General features: G+C 27.8%; 2 protein-coding genes and 1 pseudogene across 2 annotated transcripts; 1 reads left to right on the plus strand and 2 right to left on the minus strand.

Moving 5' to 3' along the window:
* Nucleotides 1-1,650: 1,650 nt before the first annotated feature.
* Nucleotides 1,651-2,476, plus strand: LOC121209530 (probable calcium-binding protein CML13). Its single transcript, XM_041080327.1, has one exon. The coding sequence runs from the start codon at nucleotides 1,870-1,872 to the stop codon at nucleotides 2,305-2,307; it is 438 nt and encodes a 145-aa protein (XP_040936261.1). The 5' UTR covers nucleotides 1,651-1,869; the 3' UTR covers nucleotides 2,308-2,476.
* A 4,088-nt stretch (nucleotides 2,477-6,564) lies between these two features.
* On the minus strand, nucleotides 6,565-8,505 carry LOC121209531 (transcription factor MYB1R1). Its single transcript, XM_041080328.1, has 3 exons — nucleotides 8,005-8,505; nucleotides 7,698-7,906; nucleotides 6,565-7,193 (listed from the first exon to the last, which is right to left on the minus strand). Exons 1-3 carry the CDS (start codon nucleotides 8,303-8,305, stop codon nucleotides 6,783-6,785), a joined length of 921 nt encoding a protein of 306 aa, XP_040936262.1. The 5' UTR covers nucleotides 8,306-8,505; the 3' UTR covers nucleotides 6,565-6,782.
* Nucleotides 8,506-12,140: 3,635 nt separating this feature from the next.
* On the minus strand, nucleotides 12,141-14,241 carry LOC121209532 (WUSCHEL-related homeobox 13-like; annotated as a pseudogene).
* Nucleotides 14,242-20,553: the final 6,312 nt, after the last annotated feature.

Genomic DNA, 20,553 nt, shown 5'->3' on the forward strand with positions numbered 1-20,553 from the left:
GATTTACATTTGTGAAAATAAAAGTTCAAAGGTATAAATAAATGTAAAAAATGCAAAAAGTGAGTTACCCTAAAAGAATGCTTCAAAAATGAAAAAAATTAAAGTTTAAACCTATAAAAGGTAAAATCTCACTGTTATTTTAGGGAAACAATTGCTCATTAGGCTTTCATTTGCATACACATGTCATCTATAGCTTATTTATATCCACTCACTAAAATTATTTCTCATCGGATTTAAAATTTTGTAATAATTTAATAATTTTTTATTTAATTTTTTATATTATAATAATTATTTTATTTTAATCAATATATTTAAAATTAAAATTAAAATATATAATAAAATATTTTTTTACTTTGCTTCTTTAAATGTTAGACACATATTTTAAATCAATTTTTTTGATCAACTATTTGAAATATAATCTCTATAATCTATAATATATATAAAAATTCAACGGAAATATTTTTATTTTTTTATCATATCATTAAATTAATATTTAAAAATAATTATAATATTTAACTTAAAATTATTAATTAAAAGAGTTAAAATGAAATAAAATTTGTGGTAATTATATATTTAAAAATAAATATAAGTTAACATAAATTTATGATAATTACGTATTTAAAGATAATTTAAATTTAAATTTAAATTATAATTATTAATTAAAAAATTGTACCCATTTTAAAATGAAGTTATCACTTGAATAGAGCTTTAATCATGAAACATAGTAATGTATATAGGTTAAAAATGCTTTAATTAATATTTGAAAATTTTTATTATAATATTTGAAAATAAAATTATACACAATGCACGCCATTAGGGGTGAGCATTCGATTAAATCAAGTTGAATTGAGTCAAGTCGAGTCAAAAAACTTTGAATTAGTCAAATTTTACTTATGAATTATTATAAAATTAATATTTAAAAATATCAAATGTAAAAAAAAATTAAACATGTGTCATGTAAATAATTTTTTAAAATATATGAATTAACATAAAATCAATGGTCAGAAAATTTCATGTGTCAACAAAAAAACTAAACACATGTCATGTAAACAATAGTTTACAAAATATATTTAAATGTGTTTCTTAAAGCAAATAGAAATTATTCCTTTTAAAACAATCCTTAAATATAAAAAGTTTGAAATTAAAAATAAAATAAAAAGATAAATGGGGTTCCAATTCTGGATTTGATTTTTTTTACCTTTTTATTTGGTGAGTGATTAATGAAGAGAAAAAAAAATTAGAATTTTAAATTCAAAGATGATAATAAAGAGTAGAGTATTTTAAATTTCTTTTTTCTTTTTTTGCATGGGATGTTGAACTATAAGCGATGTAAATTCAGTTACATTACATGTTTTTTTTAGAGTTTTTACTTTTTAAAATTTCACAAATTTATTTATTTTAATTAGATAATACGTATTTTCTTCAAAATATATATTAAAGTAAATAATATTAAGATGTGTTTCTTAAATTGTTTTTATTTGATGTTTAATAATTTTACGTAGTTTTTCTATAAAAGATATAAACATACATAATTAATTAAAAATTATAATATTATATTTTTAATTTTCATAGGAAATACATTACAAAATACGAAAATATATATATAAAGAAAAAATAGGGTGAGTAGTTAAAATGTAAAATTAAGGAGTGAAGGAGGGTGATGGCGATCAGAAAAATAGGAAGGAAATAGTCAAAATGTAAAGAGTTTCCCTCGGCCTCTTTCACTATCCTTTCTTCTTCATCCACTTTATCATTTTCACCATTTTACAAGTTAAAAGACAGTTAATGTGCTATGCCCAACAATTCAATTCTCTAACATTCTAACCAAAATTCTGAAACAAAAATTCGTTGTCTTTCTTATTGGACTAAATGGGTCTCACCGAAGATCAGAAAAACGCTATGAAAGAGGCTTTCACTCTCTTTGACACTGACAGCGATGGCAAGATAGCTCCAACGGAGCTCGGGGTCTTAATGAGATCTCTGGGCGGTAACCCCACTCAAGCTAAACTCAAAGAAATCGTGGCTCAAGAGAAGTTAACTGCACCCTTCGATTTCTCACGCTTTTTGGGGCTAATGGAGAAGCACTTAAAAACGGAGCCGTTCGAACAGCAGTTGCGCGATGCGTTCAAGGTGCTGGATAAGGAGGCGACCGGCTTTGTCTTGGTGTCGGATCTTAAACACATTTTGACCAGCGTCGGGGAGAAGCTGGAGCCCACAGAGTTCGATGATTGGATCAAGGGAGTCGATGTTGGCTCCGATGGGAAGCTCAAATACGATGATTTCATTGCCAAGATGGTTGCTAAGTGACACAAAAGATCATTCAATATTTCTTATGTTTTGTTCTTCCTTTGTCAACAAATGCTTTTTTCTTCTTCTTTTATAATTTCAACATTAGTGTTTAAATGTTTCGGCAATTTCAACAAAATCCTTTTCAAATAAAAAATTTAGATCAAAATATTATGATTCGATTCTGAAAAGGGAAAAGAAATTCGCTTTGTAGTGATTTTAGTTTTTGTAATTTGAAATCAACATTGTAATTAAACAGTTGTTTATTTTTTTAATATCAATATCAATTTTTCAATGAACATTAGGTAGATTTATAGGGCATACACGAACACATACTTTACAATCAATGCATTTATCAAATTCAAAATGGAAACACTCTGATATAATTAATCTTTCATAAGAACATTGGATAGTAAACAATTTGTGTGCGATAAGATAATCATAAAACCTTGGCAACGTACCTTGTTGTTCGAACTGTTTGCTGGCTATAATTCATGAACCCAATTACCATAGGGAACATATTGTAAATAACTATGAGTAATTTTATGTTTGTTTATTTTTCTTATTTGAACCAATTCATGAATTTCATGTTCTTTTTAGGGTAAAGTACAAAAATTGTAACTAAAGTATTGTTTGTGTTCTATTTTGGTCACCGAACTTTTAATTTTTTTTATTTATTTTAGTTACTAAACTATTCAAAATCAAATTTTTTGATCATTGAATGTTAGCAGTTGTTCAAAATTTGACTTAACAAAAGTTCTGATGTGATTTTTTTATTGGTGTAATGACAATTTAAACCCTTTATTATTCACAAATTTTGTCATTTTAACGCTTCTCTTTAGACTCGTATTATGTTCTTTTTAAATTTATGAGTAAAAAATTGTTTTACTTGAATTTAGTTTGATCCAAAAGCCACTTATGAACAATATTTAACTTATAAATTATTATAAAATTAATATTTTGAAAAACGACACATCTCAACAAAATAACTAAACATGTGTCGTGTAAACAATTTTTAAAATATATGGATTACCATAAAATAAATGTCCAAAAAAAATTATATGTGTCAACAAAAAAACTAAACAAACGTCGTGTAAACAATAGTTTAGATAATATTTTTAAATGTGTTTCTTAAAGCAATACTTAAAAAAAATCCTTAAATATAATAAATCAAAACCTAGCAAAATTATTCCTTTTAAAACAATCCTTAAATATAAAAAAATTGAAATTAAAAAAATAAAACTAAAAATAATAATTTTTAAAGATATCTCTTGTTAATTAAGCATTTTAACGAGTATTAAGTATATAATTTCTTAAATAATTTTTTAAATATATAATAATATAATATATTTTATATTTTTAATTAATTTTAAAATCTTAATAAATGAAAAATAATAAAAGTTTAAAAAAATGAATTTATTAAAAAATAAAAATAAAATTCTAAAATAATTATTATAATAACATAAATGAGTTATAAGAGTTAAAAGAAAAAAAAAGTAATTTTTTAAATTATAAACACAAAGTTCACATTATAAACAAAAAAAATTAACTATTAATAAATGAAAATATTAAGTAGATAAGATAAATTAATTTAATGTAAAATTTTAAATAAAAAACTGTTAATTAGTATCTACTTATTACTTAATATACAAAATATTAAGATGATCCTTGGTAAACAGAGTTTTAGGCATTTTTTAATTGATTTGGGCACAAATGAAGGATTAAGTAGTCAAACCCTCTAATTGTAGTATTTGGTGAATGAAGGTTTGCAATAACTTGTTGCGCTAAAACCTCCAAAACAAAAATCGTAGGAATGAATAACTTTTTTCAAAGCTGATTGAGAATGAGATATTGGAATGACATATCTGACCATCGTTACTAAAAAATTACTCACTTTGCTATATGCTCCCAGATCTAATAGGGGTACCAAGATATCATTAGTCTCCATTCTAAAAAATATTCACTAATTAATATATGTACTTTTAATTTATTTTCAATTTACTCATGTAAAATGATTACTTATGCAACTTAAGAAATTTGCAAATAAGGAATTTAAGAAATCTTTTTATTTAAATTTTCAAAAAATTCACTAATAAATTTTTGTAATAGATTTTTTAATTCCTTGGTAATAGTGATTTATTTCAATAATTTCACCCAATTAAAGTATTATAAACAAATAAATATTTAACAATAAAATATGTCATGCCCTTATTTGTAAGTTTACACATAATAGTTTTTAATTATCAACTAAGTTTTATCAAACACTTTTAAATAAATAGTTAATAGAATCAGTTGGGCAAATCAATTGGTCAAACCAGTCACTGCAATCAACAATCAGCAATTAGCCAATTGCCAAACATGACCTAAATTAGTTTTATTTTATTAAAAAAATAAAATATCTTTTTTTAAATGAAATATTAGCATATGCAATTTTTTTTCAAAACTATCCAAAACAATATAAAATATTATATTAATAAGATTAAAATTAAAAACAAATATTTTCCAAAAATCAAACAATTTTTTAAAATAAGTTCAACACTTATAAAATTTATCAATAAAAATTCAGCATTTAATTTTCCAACACTTAAATTTCTAGTTTACAAAACCCACCCTAAATTTATACTATTTATTAATAATAATACTTTTTATTTTTTTTAAAAAGTTTTTCTTAAATGTTGTTTTTTAGTTTTTATATCTTTTAAAATTTTCATTTATTTCAAACAACAACCATAAAACAAATATATATTAAAAGAAGACTAGAAAATAAGGAAAAATAATTTGAGAAGACTAAATCCGGCATTGGATGATATAAATTCATACGAGTCTAACTTGAACAAAAATAATAATCATATTTCAAATTAGATAAATAAAATTGTTTAATATTATCCTTAAATCTATTTTGATTCGATTCGATTTTACTTATAAACATATTTAATTCTAAATCAACTTATGAATTACTCTAAAGTCAGTATTTAAAAAAAATTGTCAAACGTTAGCAAAAGAACAATTGTTTAGAATTTCAACTCTTGATAATCGAAATTAATACCTTCAAAACAATCCTTAAATACAAAAAAAAATTGAGTTTTTTAAAAAGTAAAACTAAAATAATAAATGTTATAAATGTTTTTAAAAATACTACATGTTATTAAGTATATGACTCTTGAAATGACTTTTTAAATATATAATAAATAATATATTTTTATAATTAATTTTAAAATTTTCAATAAATGAAAAAAAAGTGTTTTTAAAATATATATAATAAGTAAGATTTGTGTATATAGCTTTGATTTACTTAGTGATTATGCAGGGGTGAAACTGGGAGTGTTGGCAAGATCTTATCTCCTAAAATGAAAAATTTTTCATTTAAATCTTTTGAAATTTTTAAAATTTTAAATTAATAAAGGTAAATTTATATTTTTCCCCTTAAAAATGATAAAAAAAATTAATTTAATCATTTAAAAATTATAAAGATAGAGGCTATTAAAACGGTGAAAGTGTATTTTTTGTATCGTAAAAATTACACTTTAATTTCGACCCCCTAAACAAATTTTCTGACTCCTCCCTTGGATTTATGATCAAATAGTCTAAAAAAATGGGTATTTATTAAAATGGCAATCACGTAAATACAAGAATATCGAGTTACATATTTTTATTTTTAATTTGTAAAAATTCCTAAACCCCATCAAACTCAAACGAAGAGATTTCACCCACAAAGGGAACCAAACAGACCATATTGATTATGGGTCGGGTCATCTATTTAGATTTGAAAGTGGAAGAGTTTTGACAAAAATATAAACAGAAAAAATGAGTTTGGACAAAAAAAATAATGCTCGTTTTCTTAACGGGTCAAGCTTTGAATAGGATTTTTTAGCCCAAGCTCAGCCTAAATAAGTTGTTTTGCTGTTATTTCGTTGATGCTTTGTTACCATTTCGCTATTGTTATTGTTTGGATATTATATAATTATTATTTTATTATTAATTTTGTTACTATTTTAGAGATATTGGTTTGCTAAGTTGCAATTATTTTAATATTATTTAAATATAAATATTCTTTGTAATGTATTCTCAAATTGTTGAAAAACATTTATTTTGATGTTTATAGTGCATTTGATTTTAGATAAAAAAATAATATAAAATAATTAATAAGGGTGGGCCAAGTCAAGCTTAAGTAAAATTTTAAACCTATTTTTTGAACCGAACATAAACCTAAAAAATATACCTAAAATTTTAAACCGACCCAACCCGACCAATGATGAAATTTACATACAACACACAAAATTAAAGAGAAGACAACCCACTTTTCTTTAATTTAGACTCCTGCTGCACTAATTATGATGTACTAAACAAGGAATTTCACCTAATTACCCAACAGTCTAATAATTTTTTTCAATCTAATGCAATCTCAGTAATAATTATGCTGTACAAAACAAGGAATTTCACCTAATTACCAAATAGTCCAATAATTTTTTCACCTAATTATTTACTTCATCTAATTTTCAAGCAACGCTGATGATGCTATTGTTATCCCCATTTGACATGACGACGAGAGTAGACGAGTGTGCCGCTGCTGTTGATTGCTCATCGGCGGATGGTGTCGAGAGTTTTAGCGATAGAGGTAAACGGTCTTCTTCGGCTTTCTGGTTTAAATTAAGATCAGCCATTTTCGATGATGGAGGAACGGGAAGAACCGGTATTGGACGGATAAGATAAGAAGAGGTGTTTACTTTGGGGCTCGGCGGCCTTGATATGCGATTCTCCGTCGAGTTATTATTTTCTGTTACTGATAAATCAGTCAAACTTAGAGTTGCCGGAAACGTTGTCGGCATAGAAAATCCATTCATCTGTGGTGACGAAACGTTTTCTTGATGGACGACTTCATCTTCTTCCAATATGGTCGAATTTATGAACTGCAGGATTCATCACGAAAATCAAATATATTAAAATTTATGAACCGTAGGATTGAATATGATACCTATCCATGGGTCGGGTTGAAAATCCGCCTAAAAAATAGGAGGGTTTAGATAAAAATATAAACTCGAAAAATGAGCTTGAGCAAAAAATAAGACCAGTTCAGAAAATGAGTTAAGCCTCGGGTAGGATTTTTTGATTAGAGTTCGGCCCGAATTGGTAAAAAAAAACTTGCTATTTTACTGTTGTTTTCCCACTATTTTTGTTAGGGTCTGAATACGAGCTAAGTCGTAAGGTTTTTGGGCTCGAATACAGGTTAAGTCGTGCTCGAGTTTAACATTTATAATCCGAATTGAGTTTTGGCAAAAGTTTAGGCCCATTTTTTGTTCAAGCCTGGACCTATCAAATGAATCTAAAATTTTGTTAGGGCTTGACCCGACTCATGGACAAGTTTAGAATTAATAATGAAAACCAAATTTAAATAAATATTTATAGATGCTTACCGAATCAGTTGTTATATCAAAAAGACTAGATCTACGACGCCTCCTATTCAAGTTATTTCTCCTAAGAAAATACTTTTGAGCATGACTAGCCACTTGGGTAGGTGTACGTGTCTTCACAAAATTTCTTGAAATTCCTCTCCAATCCCCTTTCCCTACTTTTTGCAACCCCAATAAAAATAATTTATGTTCCTCTTCGGTCCATGGTACACCTATAAACAAAATCAAATTTTCAAAATAAAAACTAAAAAATCAACATTAATCTATTCATTAATATATAATTCGATCATGAATATTTGAATTATTATACCTCTCTTGCGTTCACGGCTTCTTCCTATTCCAGATCCATGAAGAACGTCATCAGAAGCATAGCCAGCATCGGCATTAGAAACATGAGGTTGATCGAACTGAGAAAGATTATTCATGCTAACACTTTTCCTGAACGACCCTTCCATGACTCGAACACCGAATAACATGATACCCTTCTCTCCTCCTTCTCCACTTCCACCGCTGCCATTGCTTGCATCACCGGCAACAACTTCACCGCACGTGCGAGAGTTGTGGCCGTTGTTTCCACAGTGAGAGCAGCTACGAGACATACTCGTGGTCATGAAAGGGAAGAGAATCGTTGAATCCTAAATGAAGAAGAGGAAAAATGGAATATAAGAAAAGATAACTAAAGGAATGCTATGGTTCATATATAGTACAAATTAACCAGTGCTTTACAAGGACTCACTGAAAGCTACATCATGTCTTACTGAAGTTCAATATCTACCATAAAATCTTGATTTTCTAGATCATGAATCAGGACCCTCCAATGTGCCCAACCCCTTTAATGATTTAAATAAGGCCATGTGTTTTAATAATACTTGAGTTGGTACATCCATCACATGGTGGATGTTTTATTTTGTTTTCACTTAAACAACTAGTTTAGAAAAGAGTAAAATATTTAAGGGCTTTCCTTTGGGTAAGGTGCACATATAATCATTCTATTAATAAAAGTTTGCAATTTAAATATTCAGATTACATGATTCGTTTATTTTAGTCATTACATTAAAATCTCAAATAGAAATCTAACATGATATTTTTAAAAATGAACAAATTATGTAACGTTAAGGGTGTCAGTGAGATGGGTTTCGTGGGGTCTCGCCTCACTTCGCACTCAATTAGACGAGGATAGGTATAGGTTTCACAAGTAGTGGGGTAGGGATGAGGACAAAATTAGACCCGCAATATAATAAGCATATTTAAAAAATAAAAAATTAATTTTGATAATAGTATTCAACTCACATTCACTGCTATTTTTGCACTTGCGTTGCATTTGAAGACATTTATGATGTATTTGAGATATTATTTGTATTTGCATATTATGTAATGACTTTATTTTCTGAGATTTTTAAACTAGTGTTGAAGTTATATTTTTTTTAACCAATTAAAGGGTCGTGATGACTTTTTTTTAAATGCTGACAGTTGGAATAATGTCACATATGTGGTGATAGTCTATTTCTTAAAAAAATTAATTTATATTTATTTAACTGATACTTATAGATATATCGTATGAAGTGGGTTGCTGGGCGAGTATAGCGGGGATTAGGTGTGTTTGAGGACCAACGTGGGTGGTGGGACAATGATGGTTTTGAATTTTGTACCTGCAGTGGATTGCAAGGCGGGGATAGGGATGAAACCCCCGCACTCACCCCGCCCAATTGACATTGCTATGTAACGTAGGTGCCTAAAATGAAAATATTTTATAGTTGAGTGACTATATGCATAGTTTATCTTTTTTTTTGGACTCTCAATACAAACTCAAATTGTAGTCCTAACAATCATAATATTGGGAAACAATTATGAGCCCCACAAAGATTCGTGTTAAAAGACTATAAAAGAGACAGAAAATATTGTCGCCGTCTTCCTTGAAAAATTAAATTAATTTTGTGTTGATGTGAGAATTGAATAAATTATTATTATTTTAATTAGGTAAAACTATTTGAGAATAAAAACAATAATTTAAATATGGGTATATTCTAAGTTTCAACCTGGACGAGATATAAATCATGGGGCCATTAGGGTTTAGGTACAATTCCAAACTATAATTTAAATGATGTGGAGAAGAGATATAATATAATAACTTTTTAGGAAACGACAAATGAATAAATAAGAAGTGGCTAAATTATACCATTAGTCACTAAATTATAAGAAAGTTTTCATTTTGATCACTTAACTTAAAAAAATTACAAATTGATCATTGAACAATTCAAAAGTTTTAATTTAAGTCAATGGGAAATTAAAAACGATATATGACTTTCTCTGTTTGCATTGCCTACACCAATCGAAAGCTTTCTTTCCACTTCTCTTCTACAATTCAATTTTTTTATGAAATTACTTTGGACGTTATGAATTTACGAACAAAAATTCAAACTTGGATCTAAAATCTACTTGTCGATGGGTATTAATCTATCATACTGATAGTCGAATCATCGCTTGGAGAGTATTGGTGGAACTTAAATAAATAAATAAATAACTTAACAGTTTAGTGACTTAAGTAAAAGCTTTTGAATAGTTCAGTGACTTTAATAAAAATTTTTGAATAGTTTAATAACTAAATTGTAATGTTTTTAATTAAGTGACTAAAATAAAATATTTACTTATAATTTAGTGACTAATGGTATAATTTACCCATAAAAGTGAGGCGAGAATGCAAATGATTAAAGAAAAGCGATGGTGGAGGGACTGAGCATTTCTCTACCATCAACTTAGCATATTCGCTGCTCCTCTTTGTCACCCTTCTTTTCTTATTTATTATCACCCTTAGTGGTGGGTGTAGATGATAAACATGGACCCCATTAATCACCCACTTTCTATTATGGCCATATAAATAAAGAATGGATTTTGTAAAATAAATAATAATAATAACAATCATAGATGAAAAAAAAGTCAAATTCTACTATTAGATCCTATACTTTGAATATATTGTGGGTTTAATATTTGTATTTTAATTTAATTATTTTCAGTCCTGACCAAATGGCATTAAATTCATTAAGTTGTTCTATTATTTTCAAATTTTGATACATCAAATATATTATTGCATGTGTAATACTTGTCACCTTACCATTTTTACGTATTACTCTCACACACACACAAAAAAAACAGTTAGTATATTTAATGATTATTGTTTACATTAAGACTACAATTTCAAAATCCTAATCTGTTTGTTTCATTGAAAATGACTTCCGACAAAATGATTTCTGAAAAGTTAATATTTTCTAGTGTTTGGATAAATCTGTGTAAAATATTTTCTGTTGTTTGGTAGATTTCCTCAAAATATTTTATAAAAGTTGTTTTTAATGAAACAAATATACATATGAGATTTTCTTATCTTTTCATTGTTTAATTGAGTTTATTTTATATCTATAAATTTATATTTTACATTATTCTTCATAAAATAAACACGGCATAAATATATTTGTTATTAGATATTAGAGTGCAATTTCCTTTAAACAATCGAAAATTTTATTATAAAAAAATATTTTGTAATAATTAATGTCATATATAAACATAATAATAAATATTTCTTAATTAAAACTTAATTTGAATTACATATATTACATATATCAGACTACATATTGACACATTAGAGTTATAAAGCATTATTTAAAAAATACTCATATTTATATAATTAAAATATCATATTTTTATACTAGGTTAAAATATGTCATAAGTCATTGTACTCTTCGTAAATTTGAAATTTAGTCCATGTCCTATAATTTTGGGTTAGTGCTACTTTTAGATATCAAAAATCAAGTTCAATTGTTAGCATTATTAAAAATATTTTGTTAAATTCATGTTCATTATAACGACATTTTTTAGTTACATGAATATCGAGTTTTTTTATTTAAAAATGTGACATCAATAAAAAAAAACAATGTTAATAATTGAACTTAATTTTCAAATCTAAAAAGTAAAGGGACTAAATTCTTGAAAATAAAAATATAGATATTAAATTCTAAATTGGTAAAGAATATATAGACTTATGCCATAATTTAACCTTTATATTAAAAAACATTTATTATTAATATAGTTATAATTGTAATAAATATTTATTATTAAAAAATTATTATTGAATAATTTTCAATAAAGAATATTATTTAAAATTATTATTAAAATAAAATTAAAATATTAAATAGATTATTAAAATAAAAAATTATATTAATTCTTTATTATATGATTAGATATAGATAATTACATATAATATGTTGAATAATATTCAAAAATATAATATTTTATAAATTTTAAATATTTTTTAAAATAAATATATATTATAAATATACTAATATTAAATTTGATTTGTTAATTTTTATATAAAAATAAAACCATTCATAAACATATTTTTTTTAAGAAATGATTTATGCTTTTTAAAAGAGTAAACTATTTTATAGTAAAAAAAAATTCCTTAACTAAGTTATTTTTTATTAAATAAAAAAATACAGAAATGAATCCAACGTGTTCGGCCCTAACACAAAAACGCAAGACATCATCCTAATAACCCAAATTGTTCAACTAAATTATTGTAAGGATCATAGCCTCGTGAAGATTCCTCTTTACCAATCAACTGATCAATCCCTGCAAAAAGAACTTTAAAAAAAAAAGAAAAAAAGGAAAGTTGTGATTTTGACGCAAGACCAAATGCTACATTTTAGTACCTGATTCAGAACCTTGGAAATAGAAGCTTTCAACCCCGTGTGAGAAGTTATCAATGAAGTCCAGACCTACTGGTTTGGTCTTTTTATCTTTTGTGCTCACATCTGGTTCAAATTCAGCATTGACTGAACCTGTAGAGACCTGAAATTTTCTTTTTGAACGAGCACGACGGTTCTGAAACCAATTATATACATTTGTTTCAGAAATTCAACCATGTTGGGCTAGTTCAGATGCTATCTCTTTGATTTTCTGCTTGCTTGGTGTCCCGGTTCCTTGCTCATATATATTCTCAAGAATTTGAAGTTGTAATGGCGTTGGAGTCCATCGCTGTCTAGCAGTGATCTTCTGCCCGACAGAAGCTGATATTGGATCACTGTATAGATTTCCCAACCTTATGCCTGAAACCAAAACAGCAATTGATGATAGGACTAAGGCAGCCAGACAACGATTTTCTCTAAGCTTTTAACTCTATGGTACTTGGACGAGATGCAGTACGAGTAACACAATCGGAAGCAAAATCTGTTATTTATTTGGTAAGCATTATCTTATCATGGGTCAGTCAGATGCAAGATTTTAATTTCAGATTCAACTCAGAAAATGAATCTAAAATTCTATCTAAGCTTAGCCTATTAAAAATACTAAACTCAAATCCATCCCGACCTATTCTTATTAAATTAATTTGAATAACACTAAAATAGTTGCATCTTATCAAGCAAAAATGTCTAAAATAATAACAAAATTAATAATAAAACAAGAGTTATATAATATCAAAACAATAACAATAATATAATAACAAAATGATAACAAAACAACTGATTTAAGCCAAGCCAAAACAAAAAAAAAACCACTTAATACCCAACCCATTTAAAAAACGGACTTTTTTTTTATACATCTTAATTTTTGAGTTTATATTTCTAACTAAATCCTTACACTTTTCAAACGAGTTTTCAAATTAGATAAACAATCCCATGACCAGTTTTAGATATAATACAATATATATATTTTAAATTAATTAAAAGAATATAAATATACCATCTACATATAAAATAATTTAAAAAACCCAACATAACAATATTTTTAAAATGTTTGTAAAATACTATAAATAATATTTATATAAAATTTATTCTAGAAACTGCTTGATATTTATTTTTTGAACACAATGGTTTTAGAAATTAATGAAAATTTCCAGCAACATTTGCTTCTTAAAAAAAACCAAATTATATTAAAAATAAATAAATGAATAAATTAAAAATCCAACATCTAAAAAAACGTGGCCTTTCTTTAAAATCTTCATCTTCTCAAAGAGAAGACTGCAACCTTCAATGAAAGCTTTTTTTTTTTCACTTTTGCTTCTGTAAAACCTAAATTGCCGATTCGGATCAAATAAGAATTCGAATGGTGAACTCAACTGGGGAACATGTCGAAAGAAACAAAAGAAACAAAAGAGAAGAGAACCAGTAAAATCGTGGGGGGCAGACATGGATTTGTGCAACTCAGCAAGCTGTTCAGAAATAGCGGAATAGGCAACGATCTGTTTCTTCAGTTCCTCTACCTGTTCATCACTCATCACTTTCCCGCAAACCCCATTCTGAATTTGGTACTGCAAGTACTCTTCTTCTCCATGTTGATTCTCCCACTCCATTATTTTTATCTCTGTATTCCCGTTAGAGACTTTTTAACTTTGGATTATCTGTTTGTCAATTTATGGGAGAAAAAGCTATAACAAAGAGCAAAAAGCTATCTTGAATAGAAATTTTGAGGAATTAAGAGAGCAAAAAGCTGCGTTAATTAGCAGAGTAGAAGATTCTTCATCATTGACTTTATGAGGGTATTTCCATCAATTATGTTAGAAAATTTTGGACTCTTTTTATTTTTGGTAAATGTAAAAAATCACTTATATTTAGTTTCCAAAGTAAAATGAAATTACCAAAGTTATCATAGTTGAAATATTTTGAAAGAAAATGTGATACTAGAGGTATTCATGGTCGGGTGGTCGGGTTTGGCTGGGTTCGGGCGAGATTTAAGCATAATATTAAAATATTTTATATTTGCCTAAATCTAGTTTAATTCGAAATATGGGTCTAAAATTTTATGTAAATTTACTCATATTTATAAGAGACTATTCAATTTCATTTTTTGTTCATCCATATTATTTAAAAAATATTTTTTATATTATTTTAATTTAATATTTAATAATTATATATTTTTTATTTATTAGAAATTTTTATATAGTTATCTTAACATTATTTTAATGTTTATATTAGAGTAATATTACATGTTTAGTATAAGTTTATTTTTTAATATGTTATAAATTACATAATATAAAGTATTATAAACTTAAAACTGGGTAAGTAGGATTGTTCGAGCCCAATCCATATTTTAAACAGGCTTAAATTTTTATCCAAGCCTATTTTTTTAACATAATATTTTTACTCAAACCCTCCTAAATTTTAAACGAACCTTTGGGCCTAAGTGAGTGACCCGAACCATAAACAGGTTTAATTTTAACCCTCGATATTTTATTTAAATCTATTTTGCTTTTGCAAATTTTCCCAAAAAAATTACGTTATTATATTAATTTTACTTAATAAAATTCGAAAAAAAGGTTACACGTTAGTTATGTCATTTGTAATTTATTAACTCTTTACCGTCATTTTATTAAATAATTTGAAAACTAATTATTTTATGAAAAAAATAATTCTGAATAACTATAAAAAGTTAAATAAAATTTTCAAAAATGTAATATTATCAATTATTATCTTTAAATTAAAAATATATTGAATATTAAATACAAGCAATAAAACTAGTTTCTTATTTTAAAAAATATTTTGTATTTATTAAATATGAATATTTCTCGATAAATTTTCTTTTATTGTTGAATGTTATTTTACTTTTATTCTATTTCCAATGACTTATTCTCAATAAATTCAGTCAACTATTATTATTTAAAAAATATATTGAAATATTCAATGAATAATTTAATTAAGTAGAATTCTAATAGTAAAATTCAAATTTAATGTGAAGAATAATCAAATTCAGATTTTAAATAAATGTTGATGGGTCAAGTATTTAAATAAAACATACCTGGAGAAAATAAAATTGCAGATTATTTGGTCAAGTTGGGTCTTATGTGGAAATCAAGCCTTCCAACTTTTGATTCCGTCCCTTATGAAGTCTCAAACATCTTTCAACAAGAAAAAGCGAGGAGTGCTTTTGACTTTTTCAATTTGATGCAGTTTTAAATTTGGAATAATCTTAATCACCAAAGTTTAAAGAAAAGTAAAAATAAGTGTAACGCCCTTCACGCCTGAGACCGTCACCAGAGTCGAGCTTGAGGTGTTACTAAACTTAGTTCGTCAATTTAACAGCTCAAACAATTTATTTTTAAAATTTCCAGACAAGCTGGCCAATTGCATCACAGTCGCTTAAAAATTTATATCTCAAGTTCCAAAACTCGAAATCCAATTCCGTAAATTTTTCCTAAAACTAGACTCATATATATTTTTACTAATTTTTTTCTAGAATTTTTGGTTGAGCCAATTAGTACAGTTTATTAGTTAAAGTCTTCCCTGTTTCAGGGTTCGACTACTCTGACCCCTGTGTATTACGAATCAGATATCTCCCTGTACAGAGTTTCAATAACTATGGCGTTTGTTTCTTATAAAACTAGACTCAATAAGGATTTCATACATGTAAGACAAAACTCCTAATTGTTTTTTTACAATTTATAGTGAATTTTTAAAGTCAGAACAGGGGATACAGAGATCACTCTGACCCTGTTCCACCAAAACTTAAATATCTCACAAAATATAACTCATATACCTGTTTTATTCCATCCATATGAAAATAGGCTCATAAAGCTTCAATTTCATAACTTACTCATCATTTAATTCCATTTCTACTATTTTTAGTGATTTTTCAAATTTACATCACTGTTGCTATCAGATTCTATTTTATGGCAAATTTTACTCTACTATAGATTTTCATGGACTAAATAGCATTTTAAACACACATAACATCAAATATGACTTAGATTGACCATTCCAATGGCTAATCATTTACAAACCCTTTTCTTGCCAAACCATAGCCATATCATAAGATCATTTACACAAAGTGAGTATTTTGCCATACATGCCACATTCAAAACACACAAGCCATTTTACCAATTTAGGCCTTCGGATAGTGTGGACGAGTCTTCGACTTATCCCGATTCTCAAGCCGACTTGTCAACAACTACAATGAATGAAAAGAAGGGGTAAGCAGTAAGTTCACATGCAAATAGCAAGTAACATAATCATGCAATTCCACATAAAATATCATTTGTATAAACAACACCAAGACATTCATGTTTCATTTGCATTTAATATCTTTCTACGATTTCATCATACCAAGTTCTCAACCCGAGGATTTAAGCACATACCTGTCAAATTTTCTCATTCACCACACTTACCAATATGTCACCTTCGTTTTAGGCATTCTTCTCATTCACTTAAGATTCACCCGTTGAACATATCGGAATATAATTCGAATACGCGGATTTCATGAACGTAAGTGCCATACCCGCAGCTAGACAAACTCAATAGCCTGCGGAACTTATGTAGCCAAGCTACCATGTAACCCGCCCATAAGTGAACTTGGATTCAACTCAACGAGCTCGGGCGTTCGCATCCATAAGTGAACTCGGACTCAACTTAACGAGTTCGGATGCCTAGTTACATCTCACGAACTCGGACTCACGAACTCGGACTCAACTCAATGAGTTCGGAACTCAAGTATCCTAATGACATGTCACTTGTATTCTAGTCTATTCCTAAGGTTCAAATGGGCTTTTTCCTCGATCTCACATCTTTGCCGTCTTCCACGGAATATCGGAACCGATACTCGATGATAGTTCATACTCATCAAGTAATTCACATAATTACATATTATTCAACAATAACCACAAAACATAACATTTCATGATAATAATAAGCATCATATCATATAAACAACATTAAATTGCTTAAAATGACAATTATGTTACTACATTTACACATGAACTTACCTTGATACAAAATTATTAGCAATCGAGCCTATTCTTCGTAAACTTTGTTTTTCTCTCGATCGCGACTTGAATCTCGTTTCTCTTGATCTATAATGCCAAATTAATCTTATTTAATACATACATTCATCAAAACCGCATTTAATACGAACTTTGGCAAAATTACATTTTTGCCCCTAAACTTTTGCATAATTACACTTTTGCCCCTAGGCTCGGGAATTAAACTTCATCCCTTATTCATATGTCTTATGACATGCTGATCATTTTTTCCTTCTATGGAAACATCAAATTCACACTCTAACATGTACTTATGACTATTAGGTATTTTTACCGATTAAGCCTTTTACTCGTTTTCGCTTAAAACCGAGTAGCACAAGTTGTCTAACATAATTTAAAACCTCATATTCTATCATAAAACACCAAAATACACAAATTTCACCTATGGGTATTTTTCCAAATATGAACCCTAGGTTGAATTATTGCTAGCATAAGTTAATTCGATCTACCGGGATTTCAAAAACATAAAAATCATTAAAAATGGGGCATGAAATAACTTACTATGAAGCTTGAAAGTTGAAGAAACCCTAAATATGGGGAGAGGTAAAATTCGGCAGCAACAATATGGAGAAGATGATCATTTTGTGTTATTTTTCCCATTTTATTTCATTTAATATGCAAATGACCAAAATGCCCTTACTACTAAACTTTCAAAAAATTCCATCCATGTCCAATTTTTGTCCATAGACTTAGAAATTGGTCAAATTGGTATTTAAGACCTCCTCATTAATATTCCAAAGCAATTTCATACTAAAAACTCCTAGAATGCAAGTTTTGCAAATTATTCGATTTAGTCCCTAATTTCAATTTAAGCACTTTAGGCATAGGATTTCATCACGAAATTTTCACACAATCATGCAATCATATCATAAACATCAAAATAATTATAAAATAATTATTTCTATCTCAGATTTGTGGTCACAAAACCACTATTCCGATTAGGCCCTAATTCGGGATATTACAATAAGTTAATTGCTTAATTTGTATTAGATATTGTAATTATTTGAGTTTATTTTTTTTTACTTAACTAATATTTAGATACTGTTTATACTTAGATATTGTAAATATTTAATTTTATTTTTACTAAATTAAATTTAGATGCTAATTTGTATTAGTTTATCAAATTGAACTAAAAATGTTACTAAATTTATGATAAAAGTTATAAATTCTATAAAAAAATAAATTAAAAGAAAACTTTGGAGTTAATAAAGGACTAAAAATGATTATCTTTTTAAAAATATTTTAAAATTTTAGAGTTAGGAATAAATTGATAGATTTTTAAAATTTTAAGGGCTAAAGTTATTAATTTTTTTAGAATTAGAACTAAAATGATATATTTTGTAAACATTGAAGGTTGGATTTGTTAAAATTTATATTTAGGATCAAATTAATGGAATGTACAAACATTAAAGGGTAATTTTGTTACTATACCAATAAAAAAAGCCCATGTCAGCTCAAAGGGATTAAAATATGGGTAAACTACACCAACAGTTACTCAACTTTGGGGTAGTTGACAAAACAGTTACTCAGGTTTCAATTCAGTCACTCAACTTTCGAAAAATAACAAAACAGTCACCACTAACCTTTTCCGTTACAAATGTAACGGAGCTACCGTTTTCTGTTAACGGAGCTGCCATTTTTCATCCCCTATCACTGCTCTCCCATCCCTCTCCCTCTTTCCCACCACCCCCCTACTTTGATTCTCTCTCCCTCCCCCCTCTTCCCCACCATGTTGCACCAAACTAGGGAACCACATCTTCACATTTGGTAAGCACAAAATCAAGCCTAGCAAGTTTGGGTGTTTCATATTGTTCACCTTCCTTAATTCCCATCACAAACCCAAGAAAATAAAATCTCAAAAAATAATCCAGGCTACCTTGTTGCAGCCACCAAATTCGAATAAAATGTCAGATTAGTCTCCCATAATTCTCCAAATTTCATGGGTGCATATTTAGTGTTTATTTGAACTTTTTAATTCATTCCCTTATCCCTCTTTAGAGGAAATGTAATCTACAAAAAATCTCTCAAGTATAAACATTCTTTCTTAGTCCTTTTCCTTGTAACCCCACAATGGAGCTTTGGACTCTTACATAGGCAGAATTTCATTCTTTTCCTACGGCACATCCCTGGCCCATAAATTTTCATTTGAACTTTGCAACTAAAATCTCTAAACCCAAGTCCAAGTTTTAACCACTATTTGGATTCAAGGTAGATTTTTTTCCCTTTACTAGTATGTAGAAGTTATCATATTGTTAAATTTTGTAACTTTGATTTAAACCCATAATCCTAATCCTTCATAGGTTTATATGAATTCAAACATCAATCATTTTAGGCATCAACACAACAAAACTAAACAATGGAAAAAAAAGACAAAGATAAAGAGATTTGAGATATACCGTGAAAACGATGCCAAAAGCCAACAAATACTAAACAAGGAAGCCGAGAACATCCCACTTGGGACTTTTCATAAATCTGGCTGAACACCTGGAAGATTCGGGAATAACTTACCATCAACCAAAATCTCAGGCGAACTCCCACCAACGTCCTCTAATCCAATTCTAACAACAATGTTTGATTCCTCAATCTTCGCCGTCCTTTCAGGCTCCTGTTCCTCACCTTATTCTTTTGTGGTGAGACTGCTCTTCTTGTTCTTGCTGTTGAAACATCCAATTTGGGAAGAGAACTTTTTGGCAATAGAGGTCAAGCGGATGGTGGGGAAGAGGGAGAGGGATTGGAGAGCAGTGATAGGGGATGGAAAATGGCAGGTCCATTAAGTCTGTAACGGAAAACGGTGGCTCCGTTATGCTTATAACGAAAAATGGTTAGTGGTGACTGTTTTGTTATTTTTCAAAAATTGAGTGACTGAATTGAAACCTGAGTGACTGTTTTGTCAGCTACCCCAAAGTTGAGTGATTGTTGGTGTAATTTACCCTTAAAATATTTAATTTCGGAAAGTTTAGTGACTAAATAAATAATAATAGTTGAGTGACCAAAATAGAATGAAAGGCATAATTGAATGACCATTTTATAATTTACCCATAAAAATTAATTTTTAGTATTTTC

This window comes from Gossypium hirsutum, chromosome A11 (assembly GCF_007990345.1).
Source record: "Gossypium hirsutum isolate 1008001.06 chromosome A11, Gossypium_hirsutum_v2.1, whole genome shotgun sequence".
Lineage (NCBI taxonomy): Eukaryota > Viridiplantae > Streptophyta > Magnoliopsida > Malvales > Malvaceae > Gossypium > Gossypium hirsutum.

Excerpts from the sequence above, each read along its gene's own strand:
- LOC121209530 (XM_041080327.1), top strand. The coding sequence starts at position 1,870 with ATGGGTCTCACCGAAGATCAGAAAAACGCTATGAAAGAGGCTTTCACT.
- LOC121209531 (XM_041080328.1), bottom strand. The coding sequence starts at position 8,305 with ATGACCACGAGTATGTCTCGTAGCTGCTCTCACTGTGGAAACAACGGC. Across the intron at positions 7,907-8,004 it reads AAGCCGTGAACGCAAGAGAG|GTGTACCATGGACCGAAGAG; the intron begins GTATAATAATTC and ends TTTTGTTTATAG. Across the intron at positions 7,194-7,697 it reads TTGATATAACAACTGATTCG|TTCATAAATTCGACCATATT; the intron begins GTAAGCATCTAT and ends TGAATCCTGCAG.